At 40.8% G+C, this 26,713-nt stretch overlaps 1 protein-coding gene across 7 annotated transcripts in view; it reads right to left on the bottom strand.

The window, feature by feature from the left end:
- PITPNM3 (PITPNM family member 3) overlaps positions 1 to 26,713 on the bottom strand; it is a 357,638-nt gene that overhangs the window by 130,309 nt on the left and 200,616 nt on the right. Inside the window, exon 1 of one of the 7 annotated variants that reach the window (XM_073315265.2) lies at positions 7,110 to 7,248. The exons of the other annotated variants lie outside the window; for them this stretch is intronic. Coding sequence (XP_073171366.1) covers positions 7,110 to 7,206 — 97 coding nt within the window. The 5' untranslated portion in view covers positions 7,207 to 7,248. Of the gene's footprint in view, positions 1 to 7,109; positions 7,249 to 26,713 lie in introns of those variants that run through there. 7 annotated transcript variants of the gene reach the window in all.

Below are 26,713 nucleotides of genomic sequence, written 5' to 3' on the forward strand. Positions count from 1 at the left end.
TAAGACCCTGAGGGGAAAAGGACACTGCCCAACTTACTTGGGGGTGGGTCTTTTGCCCATGGTTTGTGCTGTGAATCCTGTTGGTGGTGTTTCCCCACATAATGCCGCATTGTTTCCCTCCTTTATTAAAAGGCTTTTGCTACACTCGGACTCTCTGTGAGAGGGGAAGTATTGCCCCTTAGAGGCGTCCCGGGGGGTGGTATGTAATTGTCCCAGGTCACTGGGTGGGGGCTCGAGCTGGTTTTGCGCTGTGTTATTGAAAAGAAACCCCTAGACACTGAACCCGGCCCTTGTTGCTGCCAACTCTGAGGGGCACAAGGGTTTAAAATGTCAGAGTAAGTGCCAGACATGATGGATTAGTGGGCAGAGAGGTGATAAGACAGTCAAAAGTGTATGACAAATTATCACATGGCTCTGCAATTTATCATACAATCCCATAATTTATTACATGGTTTTGTCTCTCTCTCTCTCACCCACTCACACACACACTTTTTCCATCTCTATAAATGTAATATTAACATTCTACCTGGCCTAATTCAGTAAATTCAATGAAAATTACTAATGCAGATTAGAAATAGTCTCCATTGCATTTAACTGTTTTCCCATCATATTGCCTGATAGAAAACAGTAAAACAAATTACTTAGAAAAGAATGAGGAGACTTCACCATTTTGTGATGCTTGGATCAGCTTTGTCAAGTGAATGGCCTGTCATATTTTAGTTGGTCAATTTTGGCATGTCACCGCCCCAGAGACAACTTATGCTATGCCTTTTGCTTCACTGAGAAGCATGATGCAGACCATGAAGTGCTGCAAGACAACCTGAAAAATGCTGATAAAATATCTGTAACTGATAAGGTATATACAGCAGTATTGCTTCACTATATTCCCATTTGTGATTGAAACAGTCATATAGGATATAACAAAACAGTGGCAAGTTTTATATTAGTACTAAATAAGTACATTCTTTCTGGTCATATGTACAGACATACTTAGTTTCACTTAGATAACCAATATCTGTGTGTATGATGTTCTGCTCAGCCCTGTCAGCAAAGTGGTTTCAAGTCTGCAGTTTCAGTGAATTTATCATATCATGTTAATCTCAGTCATTGTGCTGGTCCTGTGCATAAATGGCTAGGAAACCTGGATTGGATTAGAAAGACAGAACAAGCCATGTAGAAGCCAACAAGGGACAGATTCCACAGAATGTAATGTGAGTCACCCCAGAGCTAATTTGGCCCAAGATGCACAGACACACTCATATGCTCAGGAAAGTAGAGGCAGAATACTAGTTTATTTGGCAGGAGCACAGCTATGGAAACCCTAACCCACAAGTTAATACAGTTTTGCCAGGACAAAAATTCACAGTTTGTAGCTTGAGTTGTGTGTTACCTTCTCCAGCTATTCCTTTGCTCTTTAAAGAAGCACATAAGTGAGCTTTAAAAAGCGTGTACTGCCCACAACATGCAAGTTCTCAAAACCGCTGTATAACAGGGTTATTCTTTGATTGCTTAACATAACCTTAATGACATCAGTGCTGTCACATTCATTTCATGCCTCCCATCTAGGTGAACTCTAAGATAAAGAGAGAAAACGGGATTAATAACATGAATTAGTTTCCTTCTAAAATATCTTGGAAAGACCCCATATTTCACGCCAGCTACTAGCTTGACTCACAATAGTCTCTGCTGATCCAATTTCCTTCATGGGTAAAGACCACTGAGAATAAATCAGTTTTAAGTGCTGTTTTCAGAAAGCAGAGCACTGGGCACTTAAGGATCTATCAGAGTTGAGACAGTCTGGAAACTTTTAGGGTACAAGTTATGAAGCCTTTACAATGAATGCTTGGAGAAGAAATGGTAACTGAAGCTCACGTCCCGTCTGCTAACGCTCCAATGCTGGAGGCAGTCATAATGGTGCTGTATATGCTCCTAGATCACAGGTTTGGAAGGCCACTAACACTACTGGTAGTGTTATGGGGGCCAAAAATTATATATTGCAGGGCGGCCATGGCTGCTCCTACTCACCATGCTCCAGTAAGCTCTTAGAGGCTGGTGCTATTGTGGGAAGGAATGCTTTTGTAGAATTTTCCTCAGGTGTCATTATGTCTGCTCCTTTCCTCTTCAGACAGCTACTGCCAGACAGGTAGGGCACCCTCCCTCAACCCCATTGTAGCCCAAACCGTAGCAGCTTTAATTTGGTCCTTAGCCATCTTCCCACCCTGCATTAGAGGCAAACCTTCGCCTTTTGCAATAGTTTACAACCTCTCAGAGAATTAAGGCCCTGAAGAACTTAAGCATGGCTTAACTTTAAGCATGTGAATAAGCCTATTGAAGTGACTGCTCTTATGCTTCATGTTAAATACATGCTTAAGTGCTTCACTGGATCAGAACTAAGAGAGCAACACCATTATTAGATTCCTAGGACACAAGGGAATTGTAAATATCTGCTGGTTTATCTTCTTTTGATGTGAAATATTGTTCCACAACCTCCCTCCACCTTTGTTTTATTTTAGGCTTTTAAAGTTATTTTTTTCTTTAAAGAAACTTCTTCCATGGCAAGTCATTCAAGCCAACATTAGTTCAAATAAGAATTGGTCAGAGACATTTTGATAGAACCATTTTCCATTAGAATATGCAGTTCCATCAAAAGTGAAACACTTCACAAAATCGGGTTAATTTACCAGAATTTCATTTTGGAAGAAAACCAGAAGAAAAAAGTTCCAACCACTTCAAAACCTAACATTTTGACATTTTCAGAATGAACGGTTTCCATTTTTCATTTGAAATTATCTTTTGTTTCAAAGTTTTTTTATTTTGTATTATCTATTAATACATATTATAATAATAATATATATTATAGTACAAAATAAAGAAGTCAAAATAAAAATGTTTCAAACTACCCAAAACATTTTTTAAAAAAAATTTCCTTCCAAGAAGTTTGAAACGTTCAGTTTTTGTTCATTTGGAATGAAGTCAAAATTCAAAATCTTTAACCCCTTCACAAAATAGAACTTTCATCCTCTCCATAGCACTAGTTCAAATAGTTTTGTCTCCCCCCAACTTTAATTTCTTCAAGCTGCACATTCACATGGCCAAACACTACACTAACCCTTCAGAAAAAGAGAACCCTTATAAGATGTCAATCTTAACATAATGTCAATTTCATACCTACTAAACAATTCTTAAAGTTTCTTTTTAACATACATTAATTGTGCCTTCCATTTTCCTTACACATAATCAAAGGGTGTCATGTCTCCTAAAGTTAAACGGTCATTCAAAGCTTTAAGGTCAATTACATTTTCTTCAAACATCTTTAAAATTCTCATGATGCTCCGTGTCACAGCTATCAAACTTTTTCCGAAGAGTGGATGAGAGATTGTCTCAGACTCTTTCCCTTTTCTTTTATTATTTCACGAACCACCTCAATTTCCTTTCACAATCAAATAGCATCCCTCTGGCAACGTTAGCAATTGTGTACATAAGCAAGAAATGTGAAGGAAGTATTTACTGTATTTTCCATAAGAACATAAGAATGGCCACACTGGGTCAGACTAAAGGTCCATCTAGTCCAGTATTCTGTTTTCCATCAGCGGCCAATGCCAGGTGCTTCAGAGGGAACGAACACAACAGGAAATTATCAAGTGATCCACCCCTGGTGCCCATTCCCAGTTTCCCTTTTCTTTCCATTTCTTTATAATGCAGTTTAGCAGTTGGGAATGAAGAGGAGAGCCAATAACCTGTGACCAGCCTGCTCTCCACAGATTATCAGCAAGTGCTCCATGGACCACACTTTGGGAACTGCTGCTCTAGGTTATGCTACAAGTTATAGATGGCCCCGACTCAAGATCCCGAATCCAACCATCACCGTGGTTTGGGGAAACTTTGGGGTCTGAACTCAACAGCTCAGATGCACATCTACTTTAAGAGTAAGCATTGAACTAAATGTCTATTCTTTGGGTCCAATCCTGAAGTTGTTTTCTCCAACTTCAATAAAAGTTCTTCCTATGGTCATTAACCTGAGCTGACACCACCATACAATACAAATCATTATTAACACGTCAACGTCAGAGCCTTTATCTTTGCACTTCCTCCATCTTTCCATAAAACAAGCAAATTGAGACTAAGTAGAATGCCCTTAACCTTTTTTTTTCAAAATGCAAGATTTTCAATAGAAACTAGTGATTTGGTATTCCTGAGATGCTTAAAAAGGGGTCTGATTTTCAAAGAGTTGGTGCTCATCATTTTCTGAAAAAATCAGTCCTCTTTAAGGTGTCTCCAGTTGGAACCCAAACTGAGGCACCCAAAATAACTAAAAGAAAAGGAGGACTTGTGGCACCTTAGAGACTAACCAATTTATCTGAGCATAAGCTTTCGTTAGCTACAGCTCACTTCATCGGATGCATACTGTGGAAACTGCAGAAGACATTATATACACAGAGACCATGAAACAATACCTCCTCCCACCCCACTCTCCTGCTGGTAATAGCTTATCTAAAGTGATCACTCTCCTTACAATGTGTATGAAAATCAAGGTGGGCCATTTCCAGCACAAATCCAGGTTCTCTCACCCCTCTCCCCCCCAAAACACACACACACAAACTCACTCTCCTGCTGGTAATAGAAAACCTGGATTTGTGCTGGAAATGGCCCACCTTGATTTTCATACACATTGTAAGGAGAGTGGTCACTTTGGATGGGCTATTACCAGCAGGACAGTGAGTTTGGGGGGGGGGGTGAGAAAACCTGGATTTGTGCTGGAAATGGCCCAACTTGATTATCATACACATTGTAAGGAGAGTGATCACTTTAGATAAGCTATTACCAGCAGGAGAGTGGGGTGGGAGGAGGTATTGTTTCATGGTCTCTGTGTATATAATGTTTTCTGCAGTTTCCACAGTATGCATCCGATGAAGTGAGCTGTAGCTCACGAAAGCTTATGCTCAAATAAATTGGTTAGTCTCTAAGGTGCCACAAGTACTCCTTTTCTTTTTGCGAATACAGACTAACACGGCTGTTACTCTGAAACCAAAACAACTAGCTGCTCTTGAAAAGCATGGCTTCAATAACATTTTTTAAAATAGTAAGAGATATGCTTTTATAAAATAAACAAATAAAAGAATGCTGCATTCTGAATTTCATAGGCATCATGTCTAGATCTCAGTCCTGTTCTCATTCTGAAAAGAGAAGTAGGGGTAGAAAAATCTGAGACTTATCCTTTCTTTGTGTTGGTAATGCTCACAACCCACTACTCTGACGTGAAATAATCTCAGAGCTCTTAAGTGTATGGTCAGCCTTAAACAGGCTATGGTTTCCCCTCTCCATATGTATGTCTTTCCTTTAAATAAAAAATTCTCAAGGCTTGTGAACTAAACAACTGTTTTCTCTTTTCACATAAATCTGGCTCTCTCAAAATGTTTTCCTGAGCCTCCATGGCACTAGCCTGGAAATCTCTGCATAGACAACACTGAAGAGGGTACATGTCTGAAAAGGAAAGATGCGGGTTACCACAATTACTGAATTACACATTTCCAGATCAGTTTCACTTGCAGCAACAGAATCACAAAAGGAGGCCTATCGAAACAGACAACAAAAGATGTCTCAAAACACACCCTATCTTCCAAACTCTAGCAATAATTCAGCGTATTCATCTTGCTGGTAATTTATTCTATTATTTTTTTTAAGAATCAATACAGTAATTCACAGAAGTGCAATATGGAAAATAAATCAATGAACCCATAAAGAATATTCCAGTAACATAACATTACATGGCTGAGATTGTCAACCCCATTTAAACAATCTTAATACTCATTGAAATGAAAGGGAATTTGGTGCCTAAATCCCCTAAGTAGCTTTGAAAGTCTCAGCCTATAAGATCCATAAGGACCCTTGCAGGAACAATAGGAACTCAATAGGGCAAAGCCAACAAAAAAGCATGACCAAGCCGCATCCGCTTAACAGTTACTGAAGGAAATAATGAAAAACAGAAAAATTTTAAAAACCCAAATCACAGCATAACCCTAATCCAGTAAAGTACTTAAGCATGTGCTCTATTTTAAACACCTGAGCAGTTCCATGAGTGACCTTTCACTAGTCTATAATGTATTTGAGAAGTATATAACTGTTTCAGAGGTAACAAGACAAAAGACACTTCAGTAAAAAGTCACCCGAACTACTCAGGTCCTACAAGTTAAGCATTTAAGTACTTGGCTGGATCAAGGTCTTAAAATCTCCACTAGAGACTGAGTAAGAGAAACAAAGAAAGAAAGCCAAACTCAGACTGGAAATAGAGCATACATTTTTTCCAGTGAGGGTAATTAATCATTGCAATTTTTAAACTGAGATTGGATGCTTTTCCAGAAGATCTGCTCTAGTTCTAACGAGTTATTTCTGAGAAGTTCTCCAGCCTGTGTTATGCAGGAGGTCAGACTAGATGACCACACTGTTTCCTTCTGGCCTTAGGATCTATGAATCCAGTGGGAGCGCATCAGCCTCTTCTATTTTATCTGATGAGATGTTCAAAAGCGTTAACCCAAATTTAAGATATTTGAGGTCCATTTTCTTTTCAGTAAACAACTTTTTTTAAAAAAACACTTATAACAAACCTTCTATTTTGTTTACTTTCATTAGAAGGGGTCTCATCATCTGACCGACAGAACATTCTGCTCCTGCTTTCTCAAAGGCTGCCCACCCCAGCACTGTCACAGAATGAAAACGTTATGGCAATCCTGGAGACTTCACTTCTCCTCCAATTTCCTGTCACTTCTTCCAGCTACTGACATTTGCAGGAGAGGTCAAGGGCATAAGTAGAGGCACTCATCTGGTCATTTAAACAGCGTTACATCAATTTACAGCAGCAGTGAATCGGACATTCTCCCCCAGCCCCCCGACTCTCCATGCCACTAATATGTTAAAAGTTTTTAACCTGGATCGATTTATTAATTTCAATTTAAATAATGACTAAAAAGATGATTATCCAAAGCTTTAGGTGCCCTATCACATCATTAACGATACAATGTAAATTTGCTGCACCAATAAAATCATCAGATGCTGAGCCAGCCAGTTGTCTAGTAAAACTCCTTTCCACCCTCTTCGCTGTTTAGGAAACATACCCTTAGCCCTCTCCAAAAACCCTATTGCAGCGTGTCCACACCAAATCGGGAGTACAGTGAACCAAAACAGAGAGCAAGTCCCAGAGTCTTGGAGCATCGCAGAGAAAGCCCTGCTGGCCACCTCCTCTCTTTTATAATGAGGAGGATTCAACTCACGCATCCCTGCTGACTGCAGCTTTAGCAGTGCGACACGGGGTGAGAGGTGATCCCTCATGTAGACCAGTTAAGAACTGACAGTTACTTAAGAACAGATATTTGTGTTGAATATTTACCAACAAAGGATTGTTTTTTCTTAACAGGCTGTTTCTTTTATTGCCAACATAAGAGACTAGCGAGCATACCCCCGTGCTTGTGATGAAGTAACAACTCCCCTTTGAAGCAGTTACGTCCTCCTCTCTGAGACTTTCTAGACTAGTGGAAAGGTCACCTGCCAAAATAATAAAGCAACAAGGCTGGCTAATCAGTAATATCCTGGCCTTCAGCTTTCTGAATTGCTTGGAAGCGGGATGAGGATTCTTGAGACCAGAGTGCAAAGGACACAGACACCTTGAGGAAACAGCCAGGTTGTTTAACCAACAGAGATTGATGTTTAATCAATACTAGTTGCTCTTTAATAAGGCTCAGTGGCATCTTACAGAAAGGAATGTAGATTTTTAGGTCTTCAAGTAAAAGAGTGTATTGTCTGAGACGGCGGCTCTTGTTAATTTGGTCTCAGCCAAAATGCTTTTTATGTATTTGCCCACAGCGACTGTATAAATGCTTTTCTGAATACATCATTTTTTCTATCCACTACTTGGTTTTCCTGCATGTATTCAAAAGCAGACATCAGAAGAGTTTATCCGCAAACACTTTTTGGACCTGTATGTTTTAGTGTGTTCATTCAAATAATAAAAACACACAGTAGAGCACTGAATATTTACACAGTAAATCTCTTGCACCAAGAGGGACATTTTCAAAAATGACTTCGGAGTCTAGTGTCAAGCTGTCTGGAGTGACTCATGACCATGAGTGCCAACCTCAGGGCAGACTGTCACAAAGCAGGGCACAAACTGGTTGTGAGTTCTATGCTTAGATTTCTCCAACCAAAGTATCAAGTGTGAACTTCTCAAGCACTACAATAGCCTAACCATGGAGTCACATACAATCCCCTTGGGTACTCAGTCTACTTTGCCACCCAGGCAAACCTGCCTTTGTGATAGATGATCCTTTACCCCCCAAAAAATCACAATAATATTCAGGTTTCAGATTAGCAGCCGTGTTAGTCTGTATTCGCAAAAAGAAAAGGAGGATTTGTGGCACCTTAGAGACTAACAAATTTATTTGAGCATAAGCTTTCGTGAGCTACAGCTCACTTCATCGGATGCATTCAGTGGAAAATACAGTGGGGAGATTTATATACATAGAGAACATGGAACAATGGGTGTTACCATACACACTGTATTTTCCGCTGAATGCATCCGATGAAGTGAGTTGGAGCTCACGAAAGCTTATGCTCAAATAAATTTGTTAGTCAATAATATTCAGGTCACTCTCTCTCCCAAAGGACAAGTCACTTATCCCAGGTTAATTGTACCTTAGGTCTCTCACCAAAGATAACCCTCATAGTCAATCCTATATTGAAGTAACTAAAGGTTTATTAACTAGTAAATAACTCATTTCCTTTTCCAAAGTTAACATATACGCACAAATGAGTTACAGTCTTAGGTTTCAAAAAGTAATAAAAGCTGCTGTAATTTCCTTTAGGGCTAACCCAAGCTATGCATCTTGGGTGTCCCTTGCTTATGCTTAGAAATATTGCCCTCTCCAAATTCCAAGCAGCACAGTAATGCAGTTCCTTCTGGTCAGGCATTTTTATTCCCTTCCCCCAGCATTCAAACTGTGATGGGACGAGGGTTTGTGCCCATCCCCATCCCCTCTTCACAGATGTTGCGGAAACAATCAACAAAGACTTTTGTCCACTGATATTCGTCTGCAGTCGATAGGCCTTCTTCTGTTGGGCAAGAGATGATGCCTCTTGTGGCAAACTAACATTTCACATTTGGTGATGCTTCTTTCCTGACTGTGGGGGTTTCCAGTTACAAAGCAAACACTTCAATATTACCTCATAACATGTGATACAGATATTATCAGTAAGGCTGCGAGTCTATCACAGAGATCATGGGAGTCACGGATTCCGTGACTTTCCAGGACCTCCAGGACTTCTGCAATAGCCACTGCAGCTGGCCCGGGGGCCACCTGAGCAGCTTGGGAAGCCCCTGGGCCAACTGCACCAGTCTCTGGCCACCATGCCCCTCCCCCGCAAGCAGCAGCAGGAGTTTGGGTGCAGGAGGGGGCTCAGGGATAGGGCAGGGGGTTGGGGCACGGAAGGGGGTGAGAGCTCAAGGCGGTGCTTACCTCGGAGGGCTCCTCAGAAGTGGTGATATGTTCCTCAGCTCCTAGATGGAGGCATGGCCAGGTGGCCATTGCAGAGCCGGCACTTAGGGTGGGGCAGCACGTGGAGCCTCCCTGGCTGTACCTCCACCTAGGAGCCGAGGGACATGTCTCTGCTTCCAGGGAGCCACACAGAACCAGACAGGGAGCCTGCCAGCCCTGCCAACTCCTCCCCATCAGCAGCAGAGGGCCCACGCTGCCAGCCTGTGCGCTGCTGGGCCACCCCATGCCCTAGCGCACCCAAGATTTAGTCAGGGGTATATAGTAAAAGTCATGGATAGGTCCCAGCCATGAATTTTTGTTTACTGCTCGTGACCTGTCCATAACTTTTACTAAAAATACCTGCGACTAAAACGTAGCCTTCATCATCATAGAATCATAGAACTGGAAGGGACCTTGAGAGGTCATCTAGTCTAGTCTCCTGCACCCATGGCAAGACTAAGTATTATCTAGACCATCCCTGACAGGTGTTTGTCTAACCTGCTCTTAATCTCCAATGATAGAGAGTCCACAACCTCCCTGAACAAATTTATTCCAGTGATTAATCATGAAGTCCAAACATTAACACACATCTCTATAAATTTAATATCTATTTTAACAAGACTAACATGCAGGTGAGTCTGACTGGTTTCCAGCTATGCATTTGACTGTGTTCAGTGAGGCTTAGGGACCTTGGAATGAGCTGGTAGCTGGTCTGCCAGCATCACACCTAGCTCTCACTTGAACTCAATGGGACTTAGGAGCGTATTTCCAAAAGTGACTTAGGCACTTAGGAGCTCAAGTCACTTTGACCCAGATCCTCAAAGGTATTTAGGTGCCGGACCTCCATTGAAATCACTTTTGAAAAAATTTACCACAAATCCTGGAACTCTTCAGAACAACAGGCCAAATCATGAAGATCTTACACAAAACTCTCATTGGGGTTTTACCTGAGCAAGGATTAGGGGAGGGGAAAAATGGAATTACACGTCGCCCCACACACACATGGTATGACTTTAGAGTTTTAAGGTATCAATGCTATAGAAAAATACTTTTTTGATAATAAAAATATAGGATGGTGTGCAGCGGAGAAACTAGCTGGGCAAATGGGTTCAGACAGACAGTCTCTGAGCTCTGCCAATCCACCTAAAGATCACTCGGGTAGAGAGTGAACAGTACACACTGGTTCCGCAACAATGCGGATATTTCTCTCTTCCATGAAGAGCAGGTATTTTTGGTGACTTCTGATCATGTCAGTTGAGATTTTAATCACATGGTCCCAACATAACTGGACTGCAGGATAAAACAACACACATGTACCTGACAGAAATGGATTTTTTCCATTCACAGTAACAATGTAAAGTGCTTAGCCAAATTTTCAGTTGAAAAAACATTTTTATGTCCCAGATCAATAAGCCACAACTGCACTAGTCATTTGGGGGGCTTTTCTTTGATGATTAGGCACTGGTTTTGTGAGGAAAGTTTTCTATTGTTAAGATATCCTGATTCAAGGAATACACTTCTGAAGAGAAAAATGGTCTCTCCCCCATCCTCTCCAGTCAAACAAACATTTCAGGTGCCCTGCTTTTCACTGCAGTACATAGCTACACTGTTGCCAGTGTAGTCAGGGCCTAAGATAGCAATCTCTGGCGTTGTTACTGTGTACACACATGCCACAGTCATCACCAGCTACACACATCATAAAAAGATGAGCCATCAGAACCTGACCTTTACATATTTGGCTACTCTTTGTGCTAAGCAAAAGGAGCAGATCTCAGAGCTCATCTTCTAACGAAAATTGTTATAAATGAGCGAGCCGGTCACATCCTTTGTACAAAACAACACACTGAAGGGAGACAATATCTCTCTCGTAATCTCAGCTGCAAGTGAACACCTGAAATTATGGCCTGCTGGAGGTGATTGCGTAAGAAGGAGCAGAAAGTTGGCATAGGAAAAAACCCAGCTTCCAGCCAACATCAACATTAGTAACATAGGGTGAGCTTTTCAAAGCTGTCCAAGGCCTGGGCTACATATAGTTTTTGTACCAGGTGTGATTTTTTTTTAACTGAAATAATTAGACCACTACCACCCGTAACGTGGACACAGTTATACCAGTTGAAAAGTACTTATGTTGGTATAGCTTGTGGGAGGGATAACTCAGTGGTTTGAGCATTGGCCTGCTAAACCCAGGGTTGAGAGTTCAATCCTTGAGGGGGCCATTTAGGGATCTGGGGCAAAAATTGGGGATTGGCCCTGCTTTGAGCAGGGGGTTGGACTCTATGTTCTCCTGAGGTCCCTTCCAACCCTGATATTCTATGATTCTGTACACCTTCCTGTACAGGAATAAACTATGCATAAACTCGTTTAGACTGGTACAACTGCATCTGCAATAAAAGGCAGTTGTACCAGTTTAACTATGATTACAATGGTGAAATTTGTGTGTGTAGAACAGACCTTACAAATTTTAGATGCCCGGATAGAAATGAATGGGAAGTGGGTGTCCAAATTCCTGTAGGCAGCTTTGGAAATCCCACCCAGAATTGCTATGTTCATTTCTTTCACAATATTTTAAGTGACCTGAAAAACTGAAAGGGATTTTTATAGCATTGCATTTCTCTCTTGAGTAAAATGGTCATCAGTTCTGAAGCTGGAATCATCTTGTCTCTGTTCCCAACAGCCCAGCTATTCACCAATAATCCAGAATCCAAGCCATTTTAAAATTAAAAACATATTTATTCCATAGAATTGGATTTAGTGAAGAACAGCCTGCAGTAGACATAGAAAATAAGAAGGCATTATACATCTCCCAGTCCTTTGGACTATAAATTGCTGTATAATGGAGTCTGAGAAGAAACCTTGCTGACAAAGAGGGTGGGATGACACTAGCTTTTATGTAACTGAAATTCATGGTTTGATAATGGGGAACAACAGATAAAGCAGCACTGTTAATAAAAATGTAAATGAAATAGAAACTCCATACCCAATGCTCTGAATTTTTCATGCCATTTGAGCCAGAGTGTATCCAGAAACTCATCCATGCTTTGCTTTAAAATTTAACGCTGAACCAGAAATGCTTCATTGGTCAATGAACCTGTTGTTTACTGTGAATGTCAGCAAGCATGCTGCAGCTGGGTGTGTATATGACATACAGAAGCACAAAGCCAACTGCTGGGAGACAGTGAAGAACACAACAAAAACAACAGGATTTTAATGCTAGGACATAACTGCCTCAAACAATCGTCATCAATACTTCAGTATTCTGATTGTCATCACCTCCTCTCATTCTATGATGGGCATTTGGAGTAGCTTTAGGAGGCAAAGAGACAAAAAAGCTGCACCCCTACGGAGGTGATGCAAGGTGTGTGGGGGAATCTCATCCCCCCCGCCTGCTCCCGATTTGCTGCTTGGCTTGTACTGCCCTTCTTCTGTCCCCCCTCCCTACTATTGGTAGGTATGCGTCATCTCTGCACCATTATCTGTAGAAAACTAGATGGTCCCCTCTTCCCTCCAGTTGCAGAGCTACATACAGAGAAGTAAAAAGAAAAGGAGGACTTGTGGCACCTTAGAGACTAACAAATAAGGTTGAGAGCAAAAGGAAGAACAGGATAGCAGTGCCACCCTGTCTCAGAAGTAAAATGGGCAGGTTTACAGAGTACAATTACAAGTGAGTAAAGTTCCCTTGTTATACTTCTCTCTTCTCCCATCCTCTGAAGGCAGCTTGGACAGTGACCATATGTAGCAAATTCCCCTGGAAGTTCTCTTGCTGGAAGGACTCTGTGCCCAAAGAAGGCATCCTAAGATGCAGAAAAGTCCAGCCAGTAATATGTATAAAGGTGGTAGGAGATGACCAGGCCATTATCTTACACTTACAGAGATGTATGCCTTCGTCTTCGCTACCCATAGAGTGAAACTCCTGCCTTATCAGCACAGCTATTCATCAGCTTTACTGTAAACTACAAGGATACAAGTGGGTAGCCAGCTAGCCATGGTAGTCTTTGATTCCTCTTTATCTGTTTTGAGAGTTGCAGTGAAGATAAACTAGTGTTTGTTTTCCTAAACCCTAGAGAGTAATGCAGCTAAAATGTCAAAACTTCTTATGCTGGGGGTATATCAGGCTAGAGCAAAATGTAAATAGAACAGCGGTCTCATGGAGATGAGACACTGTGATCATCTTGAGAATTGTGTCCAGAGAGGGACGCAAAGCTAACTTCTCAAGGAAAAAATATAGAGGGTGGTGAAGAAATGCTAGAGAACTTATGTAACCAACCCTCCTAACAAAAATGATGGCAGCTGGGAATGCTCTTTTAGAAGAAAGCAGTTTTCATAGATTCATAGATATTTAGGTCAGAAGGGACCATTCTGATCATCTAGTCTGACCTCCTGTACAACGCAGGCCACAGAATCTCACCCACCACTCCTACAAAAAAAACCCTCAGACCTGTGCTATTGAAGTCCTCAAATTGTAGTTTAAAGACTTCAAGGAGCAGAGAATCCTCCAGCAAGTGACCCATGCCCCATGCTACAGAGGAAGGTGAAAAACCTCCAGGGCCTCTTCCAATCTGCCCTGGAGGAAAATTCCTTCCTGACCCCAAATATGGCGATCAGCTAAACCCTGAGCATATGGGCAAGATTCATCAGCCAGATACTACAGAAAATTCTTTCCTGGGTAACTCGGATCTCACCCCATCTAATAGCCCATCACAGGCCATTGGGCCTATTTATGAATATTTAATTACCAAAACCATGTTATCCCATCATACCATCTCCTCCATAAACTTATCGAGTTTAATCCTAAAGCCAGATAGATCTTTTGCCCCCACTGCTTCCCTTGGAAGGCTATTCCAAAACTTCACTCCTCTGATGGTTAAAAACCTTTGTCTAATTTCTAGTCTAAATTTCCTGGTGGCCAGTTTATATCCATTTCTTCTTGTGTCCACATTGGTACTGAGCTTAAATAATTCCTCTCCCTCTCTGGTATTTATCACTCTGATATATTTATAGAGAGCAATCATATCTCCCCTAAACCTTCTTTTAGTTAGGCTAAACAAGCGAAGCTCCTTGAGTCTCCTTTCATAAGACAAGTTTTCCATTCCTTGGATCATCCTAGTAACCCTTCTCTGTACCTGTTCCAGTTTGAATTCATCCTTCTTAAACATGGGAGATCAGAACTGCACACAGTATTCCAGGTGAGATCTCACCAGTGCCTTGTATAACGGTACTAAAACCTCCTTATCCCTACTGGAAATACCTCTCCTAATGCATCCCAAGACCGCATTAGCTTTTTTCACAGCCATATCACTTTGGCGGCTCATAGTCATCCTATGATCAACCAATACTCCAAGGTCCTTTTCCTCCTCCGTTACTTCTAATTGATGCGTCCCTAGCTTATAACTAAAATTCTTGTTATTAATCCCTAAATGCATGACCTTACACTTCTCACTATTAAATTTCATCCTATTACTATTACTCCAGTTTACAAGGTCATCCAGATCTTCCTGTATGATGTCCCGGTCCTTCTCTAAATTGGCAATACCTCCCAGCTTTATATCATCTGCAAATTTTATTAGCACGCTCCCACTTTTTGTGCCAAGGTCAGTAATAAAAAGATTAAATAAGATTGGTCCCAAAACCAATCCTTGAGGAACTCCACTGGTAACCTTCCTCGATTTAGTCCCATTAAGCTGTTTGAGTTTCACTTCTACCTCAGATATGGTAATATCTAAGTCCATATCCTCATTCCCCTTTGTCATGCTACCATTATCCCTAAGATCCTCTTTAGTCTTATTAAAGACTGAGGCAAAGTATTTGTTTAGATATTGAGCCATGCCTAGATTATCCTTGACCTCCACTCCATCCTCAGTGTTTAGCGGTCCCACTTCTTCTTTCTTTGTTTTCTTCCTATTTATATGGCTATAGAAACTTTTACTATTTGTTTTAATTCCCTTTGCAAGGTCCAACTCTACTTGACTTTTAGCCTGTCTCACTTTATCCCTACATGTTCTGACCTCAATAAGGTAGCTTTCCTTGCTGATCCCTCCCTTCTTCCACTCCCTATATGCTTTCTGCTTTTTCTTAATCACCTCTCTGAGATGCTTGCTCATCTAGCTTGGTCTACAACTCCTGCCTATGATTTTTTTCCCCTTACTTGGGATGCAGGCTTCCGACAGCTTCTGCAGCTTTGATTTAAAATAATCCCAGGCCTCCTCTACCTTTAGATCCATAAATTCTTCAGTCCAATCCACTTCCCTAACTAATTTCCTTAATTTTTGAAAGTCAGCCCTTTTGAAATCAAAAACCCTAGTTGCAGATTTATTTTTATTAATCCTTCCGTTCAGTTTGAACTGAATTAGCTCATGATCACTTGAGCCAAGATTATCCCCTACAACATTTCTTCTATGAGGTCCTCACTATTCACCAAAACCAAATCTAAAATGGCATCCCCTCTAGTCGGTTCAGCAACTACTTGATGAAGGACTCCATCAGCTAACGCATCTAGGAAAATCTGAGCCCTATTATTATTACTAGCACTCGTCCTCCAGTCTATATCTGGGGAGTTAAAGTCTCACGATCACACAGTTTCCATTAGTATTTACTTTATTAAAAACATTAAAAAGGGCTCTATCCATACCCAAATTGGATCCCGGCGGTCTATAGCACGCCCCAAGCACTATCCCAGGGGAGGCTCTAATAGTTTTCTTCCCCCATTTAATTTTTGCCCAGACGGACTCAGTCATATCCATTCCATCGCTTCTTATTTCTTTACATTCTACCTCATCATTGATAGACAGTGCTACTCCACCACCTTGACCTTTATTTCGGTCTTTCCTAAACAGCACAGACCCTTGAATACCCGTACTCCAGCCGTGACGACTATTCCACCCTGTTTCCGTTCTCCCTAGAATATCTGGTTTCACTTCCTGCACCAGTAGTCTAGTTCCTCCATTTTGTTACCCAGGCTCCGCGTATTGGTGTAGAAACATCTTCATTTTTGCTGTTTGGCCTCGCTCACATTCTGTACCCGATTAGGCACGGACATTCTACAGCCAGTTGTAAAGAGTCATGAAGGAAGGTCACATTAGGACCTGAAGAGTGAAGGATAGAGCCTACTGTGGGACTGTCTAACGAATAGCAGACCTCAGCAATAGAGATTAACAAAAGAACCTCTTGATTTAGGGGTTCTCTAAATCAGGGGCTCTCAACCTTTCCAGACTTCTGTACCCCTTTCAGGAGTGTGATTGGTCTTGCATACCCCCAAGTTTCACCTCACTTAAAACAACTTGCTTAAAAAAAATCAGACATAAAATACAAAAAAGTGTCACAGCACACCATCACTGAAAAATTACTTACTTTCTCATTTTTACCATACAATTACAAAATAAATCAATTGGAATATAAATATTGTACTTACAGTTCAGCATACAGTATATAGAGCAGTATAAAAATGCCTTTGTTCGTATGAAGTTTTAGTTTGTACTGATTTAGCTTTTCATGTAGCCTGTTGTAAATCTACGCAAATATCTAGATGAATTGATGTACCTCATGGAAGACCTCTGCATACCCCCAGGGGTATGTGTACTCCTGGTTGAGAACCACTGCTCTAAATATCCCAACCCCCATATTCTCCTTGGATTGTAGAAGTAGCATACCTTCTACCTTAAGCATACTGACATCAATGCTCTTCTTACATCTCAATAGTAGAAAGTCCAAAATATTCTGGATTGTGCAGCAAAGGAATGGTGTTTCTGGTGGTACAATATCTAACCAAGAGCTTTCAAAGGCAGAAGCAGAAGTGTGAAGTTGACTGTTTCTTGTTGCTCATGAGCCACTTCAGTTGAACCACTTTTGCTTTGAAACTGTTCTGTTCAACTTCCAAGCAGCCAACTTACAGGGGTGGAAATGACTGCAGAATGCATGACTCTGGGGCAGAATTGAGGACCACAAGTACCTCAGAAACATTAATAATTTTTGCCCCTCAATACCCCTGTGAGGTAGGAGCTGATGAGCACTGTCCTCTCTGATTTAGAGACATGAACTGAGGCAGAAAGTGACTGGCCCAAAGTCACACAAGAATGTGTGGAAAAGCCAAAAATTAAACACAGATCTACAGAGTCACAGTCCAGTGCCTTAACCACAAGATTATCCTTCCAAGTCCCCTGCTTTGAGCACTAGACCACTTGGACACTATTTCTGAAAATAATGCACCTTAGCTGTCTGAAAGACCTTCCACAAAAGTGAGTGTTTGGGGTTATCAACAGGTAGAAACCACTTAGGTAAAAATAAAATCAGGACAGAAACTATTTATTTCCCATTTTAGAATTAATTTGATTCAGTTAATTTAGTTCTTTTCAACTCCCAAGAGCAACTCTATTTCTCAAGAGCTGAACTCATTGCATCAAGTGTATTCACGTCATTCATCCTAGTTTATTCAGAGACACCAAATTAATTATATAACAACATATAGCACTTTTCACCAGTAGGTCTTGAAATGCTTTACAAAGGACATCACTATCATTATTCCCACTTTACAGAGGGAGAAACTGAGGCACAGAGAGGCAAAGTGACTTGCTCAAGCTCACCCAGTAGGCCTGTGGCAGACCTGGGAGTAGAACCCATGACTCCTGAGTCCCAGTCCAGTGCTCCACCAACTTGATCGCATTGCCTCTTCACCCTCCATTTTGCCCCTGCACATTCCCATTCCACAATAGTCCTAATTGATTGACCTCCAGTTACGAAGCAAGCTCTGTTTTCCTCCCTTACTGTGAGGGATTAGGACTACTTTAATGAGAAATGTTACACATAGTTTTGTCTAGGTTACTACGTAGGTTAATGTTTTGTCAAAGGAGGTTAGTGGGGGAGCCTATTTTTGTAACTATTTTTATACAGCATTAGAAGCATTTAAAGCAAAGGACAGGTGCTCCTCTGTGTGGAATGAGTGCACAAATCAAAATCAATAAGTAGTTAAATACAATTATGTTATTTTTAAAGGAAACTGATAGATGGGAATTACAGTATTTCTATCCTCTTTGTGAGACAAGGTGAGTGAGGCAATATCTTGTAAGCTTGTCTCTCTCACCAACAGAAGTCAGTCCAATAAAAGATACTATCTCACCCACCTTGTCTCTCTAACATCCTGGGACCGACAACTACAACAACACTACAAATCCTCTTTGTGTAATTTCTAAATACTTTACTTCCCAGAACTGAGTCACCCATAGTCCAGTAAAGCAGACTGATGTATTACAAACATCATTAAACAGATACGCATATTTCCAAAATCTCTTTCCAGATTCCTGGATGTCAGGTAACACATTGTATTGGTGATAATGAACCTGATTCAGTGCTCCTGGAAATTAATGGAAGGATTCCCACTGAATTTCATGGGCATTGTATCCATTTTGCATTAGAATGAAGGGATCTGTATATTAAAAAGGGAGGTATTAAAAGAAGAAAATGCACCACATTCAGCCAAGAATAGCATTCCAAATAGTCCTGTGTACTGTCTCTCAATGAAACACACATACATAAAGCCAGGTCCTCATCTCGTGTAAATCATTCTAACTCTACTGAAGTCAATGGAGCTAAGCAAATTTACACCAGTCGATGATCCGGCCTTCTACAGGTATCTCTGAACAGGACGGAGTAGTTCATCTACACCACAATTGCTTGAATGACAAGGGTAAGACCTCCTGGCCTCAGTCGTTCAACTCATCTGTCATTAACCATCAGGAAAATAAATGGATACATTGAGCAGCCTTCTATTGAACTGCGATTACTCTGTTAATCTGAAATGGCAGACCTAATTTTGAATTCCATGCAGCCAGCGTCAAGTTGTTTCTAATACACCGACTGATACATAAGAGTGATGTGTCAGCTTCATTTTATCGGAAATGGCACACATTGCCAACGTGAATTCAACCTATGTTGTTTATGCCAAAAGACAACAGTGTTGCCTTTTAATCTCTCATCACTCAAAAGGCCCTCCTGCATTGAGCCTGATGAAGCTGTTTAACTAACACATACACACACACCCCAGTATTTCTGCATCAATAAACCATACTTTTATATATTGTGAAGGAAAACAGGCAGAGATAATAATGCACTAGGGGAATCAGAGGAAGAACAGGTGACAGATTGCAACTATCAGATTTAACACACTTCATTTTTTCTGCAAGTGATTGAAATCATAAAGCAAATTCTAATTATTAAGAATGGAGTTGTGGAATTTACAGTGTTGTCCCAATCAAAATATTTTTATGAAATGAGGCTGGGGGGGAAAACACAAAACCCACTTTAGCAACGACTTACTAATGACCACAACGTTCTAAGGTGCAGACTAAATTACTGCTACTCTGGAGATTTCAAAGCTTTAATACATAAGGCTGATAGAAAGTTAGCTTGTCAGGTATCTATGAGAAACTAACAAAAATCTCACACAATAAGCCACTTAGATATTATTTATTAATCATGTTGCATGAGTTCTGCTGATTAAAAACACAGACAAAGAACTTTAAATTTCTCCTTTTAAAGTATTGATAAAACAAACTCATTAAGAAACAGGGAACTTTTTATAGGAATTAGCATGGCAATTAAAGCCAAGAGAACAAACTTGCCAAGTAAGGGCAGCTTAAGATCACTCAGAAGGGTCTGAACAAGGAGAATGGGTTATGATTGCTGTATGGGAAGGGCTTTCCATGTGGGAGGCAAATTACAGTGCAACCAAGCGGCTGCGGCTTCTCCTTGTAAGCAAAGGACCAACACTGACAGGGGAAATGGCTCTGTCAGAGCAACCTGGGAGTGAGGCAGTTTAGCATCTCCTTTGGAAGAACCATGGCAGCAGTTAAAGCTGCTATGTCCTCTCCCCAGTGGAAACCACTAGAGATGATGGCAGAGGAAACACTGCCAACCCTTTACCAAGGTGACTCCCTAACTCCAGCTCAGAGGATCGTTGCAGTAATGTGGAATTTACTGAAGCTCATCCAATGGACTTCATGATAATAAGGAACGAGGGAAAGGAGTTGCAGAAAGTTATAAAACCAGAATGGTTTCTAAAGAAAAACGTTTTCTAGAGTTTTACTATCAGCTGCACATGAATTCTGTGCTTTCACGGATACTGGGCCCAATGCTGATCTCATATTGTATAGAACTGTGTAACTACTGATTTCAACGAAATTCCTTCTGAGGGCACATCTACCCTTAAAACACTGCATCGGCTCTCCCATTGGCATATCTCCCTGATAAGCACTAGCTATGTCGGTGGGATAAGCTCTCTCACGGGGGGATTAGGTCAATTTAACTATGTCATTCAGAGATGCGGATTTTCACACCTCTGAGCGATGTAGTTATAAAGAAGTAATTCTGTAGTGTAGACCAGGGCTCAGAATGTCTGTTATGCTCCTCTGCAAACTGCAGCAACTACCTGACAATCCATGCTACTGCTATGACACTATCCTTGGATTGTTATGCAAAGATCTCATGTTGCCACTGTAGAAGTCCGTTATGATTAAGGAGAAGATGAATTGTTTTATCTCAGAGAAACTTACAAAGGGAAGGATAGGTGGAGAAAATTCTTTGGGGCAATTATTAGCGAGGCAATTTGTATTGAAATGCTGTTTGGATTGGGGGAACCATGCTAGGGGAAAATGACAAAGGGACAAAAAGGCATTCTTGGAAAAAGATGAAAGCGAAAGATTATGAAGATCTGAAAAATGTACAGCCTTTCAAGGGAAGGAAAGACAGTCAAACTGTCTAAACAACTATCTAGTAAAAGCTTTCAATAGCAGCTTTCCAGAGAAGTGATATACTTTGGATTTAGTCTCCAGCTGACTCTATTCAAGGATGACCTAAATATAAATAGGTATTGTCTGCCACCAGCAGCTAAGACGGCAACTGGGTGTAATATCATATCTGTAAAAGCACGTCAGATGCAGCTCAACAACAGAATGGGGGCCTTTATGAAAGAATAAAGTATGCTTGTAAGGCAGCAAAATCACACTTTCTTTTTTGTTTAACAACACCAAAAGTTTGAATCTGTCAATTATTGGGCTGGAGTTTTTATATATATATATATATATATATATATATATATATATATATATAAAAACTCCAGGCCATATATTTCTCCAAAGAAAATAACTGTTACTTTGATTTTACCTATGTTAGGTACCCTAATGGCTCCCCATTATCACAGTACCTAAGCACCTCACAATCTTCTAATGTATTTACCCTCACAAAACTCCTATGAGGTACGGCAGTGCTATTATCCCCAGTTTACAAGTAGGGAACTAAGGCACTGACTGACTAAGACCTTGTTTTCACTGGGAGGGAGGGGGAAAAGGTGTGTTCTTAATTCATGTTACCTAGCATGTGGTAACTAACATGAGGTACAATCTTAGTGAAGACAAAGCAATTTATAGTTTTAACATGAGTTAGTAGGGGAAGGTAAAGTTTATTGGAGGAGCCTAGTGTTTACCTCAACCAGCTAACGTGTGAAAATGACGAACTGCCTTGTCTCCACTAGGATTTTAGCTCATGTTAGTCACCACGTGTTAAACACACACCCTCCTTTCCTAGTAAAGATGCACTGTAAGTAACTTGTCCACTGTCACACAGGAAGTTTATGGCTGAGCAGGGAACTAAATCCAGCTCTTCTGAGTGCCAGAAGAGTACCTTAGTGATTGAACCATCCTCCCTTTTAATCATTAGCTCATGTGCATTTTCTATGCATAGTCTCCCAAAAGGGATCAAGCCATCTTTCATCCAAGTCAAGTATCAGTTACAGGCCAACTTTTTCTATACTGAGAGAATACATCCCATACAGCCTCAAGGCATGCAGCAGTGATTCCCACCAGTTGTTACTAAGTTGTGCAACACTTCATTTCCTTTTATTAGTTCTAAACTTACTGCTTTGTAATTTTAATCAAGCAACAGTTTGGGGCTGAGGGGTGTCTTTTAGAATTTATTATGATGAAGAAGTGGTCATTTTTCATCATAGATTTCATGATTTTAAACAGCTCAGTCAAGTGCTCCCTATTTCTCTCTTTTTGTAGGTTTAATAATCCTTAGGGGGTTGTTTGGTTTTAAGTGCCCTTAAATAAGAAATTTAAAATGGAATATCAATGCATCCTTTCATAACAGGATAAAAATGTAGCTTTCTAAACTTGCAAATCTAACATTTAACTCAACGATTTTCATTCCAAGCTGTGTAAAGAAACTACTGAGTCCATAGGTCATACTGTTCCTGGTTTGTGAAGTATCTGAAAGGTGCATTATCTGTGCTATGCACAAAGCCATTTCTGCAGTACAGCAAATCCAAAGTGGTGATTTACTGCATTATTGTAATTCCAAACCGGAAGAAGAGCTCTGTGGTAAACTTGAAAGCTCATCTCTCTCACCAACAGAAGTTGGTCCAATAAAAGATATTATCTCACCCATCTTGCCTCTCTAATATCCCGGGACCGACATGCGTACAAAAACACCGCATACAACATTATTGTTGTAACGCTGCTAGTATGCTTTAGTCTAAAGCAGCAAAATGCCAGAAGCACCAAGAATCCCATTTGCTTGGGATGTTTATGTATGTTCCACTCGAGAGTTTTCACTTGAAAACTGCTGAGACATAACATAGATAACGTAACATATTGGTCCTGGCAAGGAGCTGAGTTCATCCACTCCTCTGGACTTCAGTGGGAAGTACTGACCACCTCATTAATCTAATAAAGAGGAGTATCCAGCAGTTAGGGTGCTGGTCTAGGCTGTGGGAGACCCACAGTCCATTCCTGCTCTACCATAGACTTTCAGGTCAGAAGGGACAATTGTGATCAGACTTCCCGTGTGATTTTGGGCAAGTCTCTCCGTGCCTCGGTTCCCCATCTTTAAAATGGAGACAATAGCACTGCCCTACCTCACAGGGTGGTGTTGCGATAAATGCATTAAAGACTGTGATAATCTTGGATGCCAAGGTGATGGGGGCCATCTAAGTACTTCAAATGGACACAAAACAGGGCCACAGATCCCATCACACTTATGTATAATACAGCAAGGAAAGTGGGGGAAAATAGGACTTAGACTCTGTCTAATCTCAAAAGCTTATTTCTCTCTCCAACAGAAGCTGGTCCAATAATAGATATTACCTCCCTACCGTGTCTCACCAATACACAATGTGAGATGGGTCACCTCAATTAAACAAGCTAAAACTCCTACAGAAGATAGATTTACAAAGGTCACCTTAAAATCTTGCCAACTGTGCCTTATATAGATGCATTTACCTCTGTATTCCCCATAAATCCAGAATAGGGAATACTTACTGAAGGGAATGTTAATTATGTAAGGCAATCAGCAACTTTTAAAAGGGCCATTGTACAACCTGAATCATTAATGGGACTATTCCTATGAGAAAAGTTATGCATATTCAGCAACCTCTTCAGGATAGGGGCAATTGTTGCCCATCAGTGATAACATGGATATAAATTGTGACCAGAGGAGTTGGCAAACAGGCAGTTAACAGATGATTTGCCCAGGAACTTAAGTCTCCTGATCATTTTCAGTGAGAGTCTTGCTACATTTTCACATCTTAAATATGGGTATAATAGAAGAGGACATGATCTGCTACTGGCAGCAAGATGAGGAATGGAAAGAACCAGGGAACAAATTCTGACTCTCAGAGATGTAATTAATTCTCTGGCCTAGTTCCTCAGGGGTTGTAGCTATGCTCTGCCGCTTGCTCACTCAGGGCAGATTGTTTTGTCATGCTCTAGCTGCAAAGAATGGCAAAAAAACCCTGCCTGACACCAGAGCCTCATGAACTTACTCAAATTCTGACTTCTATCGAGCTGGTTGCGAAATATATTTTCTCTTTTCTCCACAACAGTTTTTTTTGTTCAGTTTTGTTATTATCTTTCTTTGATTTTTTTCACATTTTTGTCAAAAAAAGAAGCTAATTCCCCTCCCCCTCAGTGTTCAGCAGCTAAAACCCGGTCTTTATTTGGGGGGGGGGGGGGGGCGGAGGGGGGGGGCAAAAGTTGCTATTACATCATTCAAAAATATTGGTGAAAAATTCATAACCAGCTTTGACTCTATAGACAGCATGGTCATGACAGGTCATCAGTCCTTGCAGCTTCCCCAACAGACAATGACAGGTTTTTTCATGCAAACCTGGATTTGTGCTGGAAATGGCCCACCTTGATTTTCATACACATTGTAAGGAGAGTGGTCACTTTGGATAAGCTATTACCAGCAGGAGAGTGAGTTTGTGTGTGTGGTTTTTGGAAAAGGGGGGTGAGGGGGTGAGAAAACCTGGATTTGTGCTGGAAATGGCCCACCTTGATTATCATACACATTGTAAAGAGAGTGGTCACTTTGGATGGGCTATTACCAACAGGAGAGTGAGTTTGTGGGGGCAGGGATGGAGGGTGAGAAAACCTGGATTTGTGCTGGAAATGGCCCAACTTGATCATCATACACATTGTAAGGAGAGTGATCACTTTAGATAAGCTATTACCAGCAGGAGAGTGGGGTGGGAAGAGGTATTGTTTCATGGTCTCTGTGTATATAATGTCTTCTGCAGTTTCCACAATATGCATCCAATGAAGTGAGCTGCAGCTCACGAAAGCTTATGCTCAAATAAATTGGTTAGTCTCTAAGGTGCCACAAGTACTCCTTTTCTTTTAACAGACAATGAGTCAGTAGGCTCGTGTTATTTCACTTGATGCTAATAGGGAACTCCTAAAACAGAGGAAAGGGAATTTTCATTAGTATTTAGGCAGTTTTGCATCAACAACATCTACAGCTTGACTCAATCAAAGCTGGGGATTCAGAGAAATAAAATATGGCCAGCTTTTATAAATGTTACATGTGTTACTGGGGGATTTTTTTTTTGCAACTGACTTTGTTGAACAAATATTAATTATTTTCCATCACTTTTTAAAATGTAAGCCAAAACAGAAATAGTCCTTTTACTCCCTCTTTAATGGCACTTAAGTGTGAATGAGTGAAGGTAAAAATCAGCAGTTCTTCTGACCACTTCCTTATTTCTTAGTTTCAGAGATGATTTTTCTGCCTGTTTTTGTTCCAATGTTACAGTCTTTTCTCTGGAGAGCTTCATATTACTGGGAAAGAATACTGCTGCAGGCTAGTACCCTGTTGACTAAAAACAACAGTCCATTGCCTATTACAGAAAACAATGTGAAGAATTGATTTCTTTATCAACATCAACAAAAAAATTACGAGTTCTCAAAGCATCCCCTTTTTCCACTAGCCCTAAGAAATGTCCACGAACTCAAGTAACAGTACCAAAATAAAAGCCCCCCAAATCATTACTGTGGATGATACCGCATCACTGAACCACATGACACTTGTATACTTGCCAGAAAAGACCTGTCTGGCTGCACAGATGCCCCAGCCATCTCAGATCTGATCTGCCATGTGGAATAAGGCCAGTAAACCTATCTAGGCCTGTCTTATAGAAGATCTGATCTGATAATTATCATCAGGGTTTTTAAATAGCCTTGAGAGATGGCTCCAGCTGTTTCAAGCTGCCAATTTCCAATCTGTGTGCTAGAATCCCATACCAAGCAAAGGATCAATAGCAGACCAATAAGCAGAAATAAAAAATAAGTGGGCAGGACAGCAGATACCAGCTATTACACAATTCTGTACGTTTCTCATATCATCTGCAATGCTGGAATGTCAAGTGTGCTCAGGGCTTGATAACTTTTTTCATTGTCTTGTTAGGGTATGAATATACTCGGGGGAAAAGATGCATTGTAACACATTTTACAATCCTAGCCTAGACAGGGGAAACTGCACCTTTAATACATATTAGCTGGTCGAGGTCCATTGATTCCATGGCCACAAGGGACCATTGTGCTCATCTAGTCTGACCTCCTGTATAAACAGGCTATACAACTTCCCTCAAATAATTCCTAGAGCGTATCTTTTAGAGAAACAGCCAATCTTGATTTAAAAATGGTCAGTGATGGAGAATCCACCGTAACCCTTGGTAAATTGTTCCAATGGTTAATTACCCTCACTGTTAAAAATACTGGCCTTATTTCCAGTCTGAATTCATCTAGCTTCCAATTCCAGCCATTGAATTGTGTTGTACATTTCTCTGCCAGACCGAAGAGCCCATTATTAAACATTTATTCCCCCATGTATATACTTATACACTGTAATCGAGTGACCACTTAACCTCTTTT

This window comes from Lepidochelys kempii, chromosome 17 (assembly GCF_965140285.1).
Source record: "Lepidochelys kempii isolate rLepKem1 chromosome 17, rLepKem1.hap1, whole genome shotgun sequence".
NCBI lineage: Eukaryota > Metazoa > Chordata > Testudines > Cheloniidae > Lepidochelys > Lepidochelys kempii.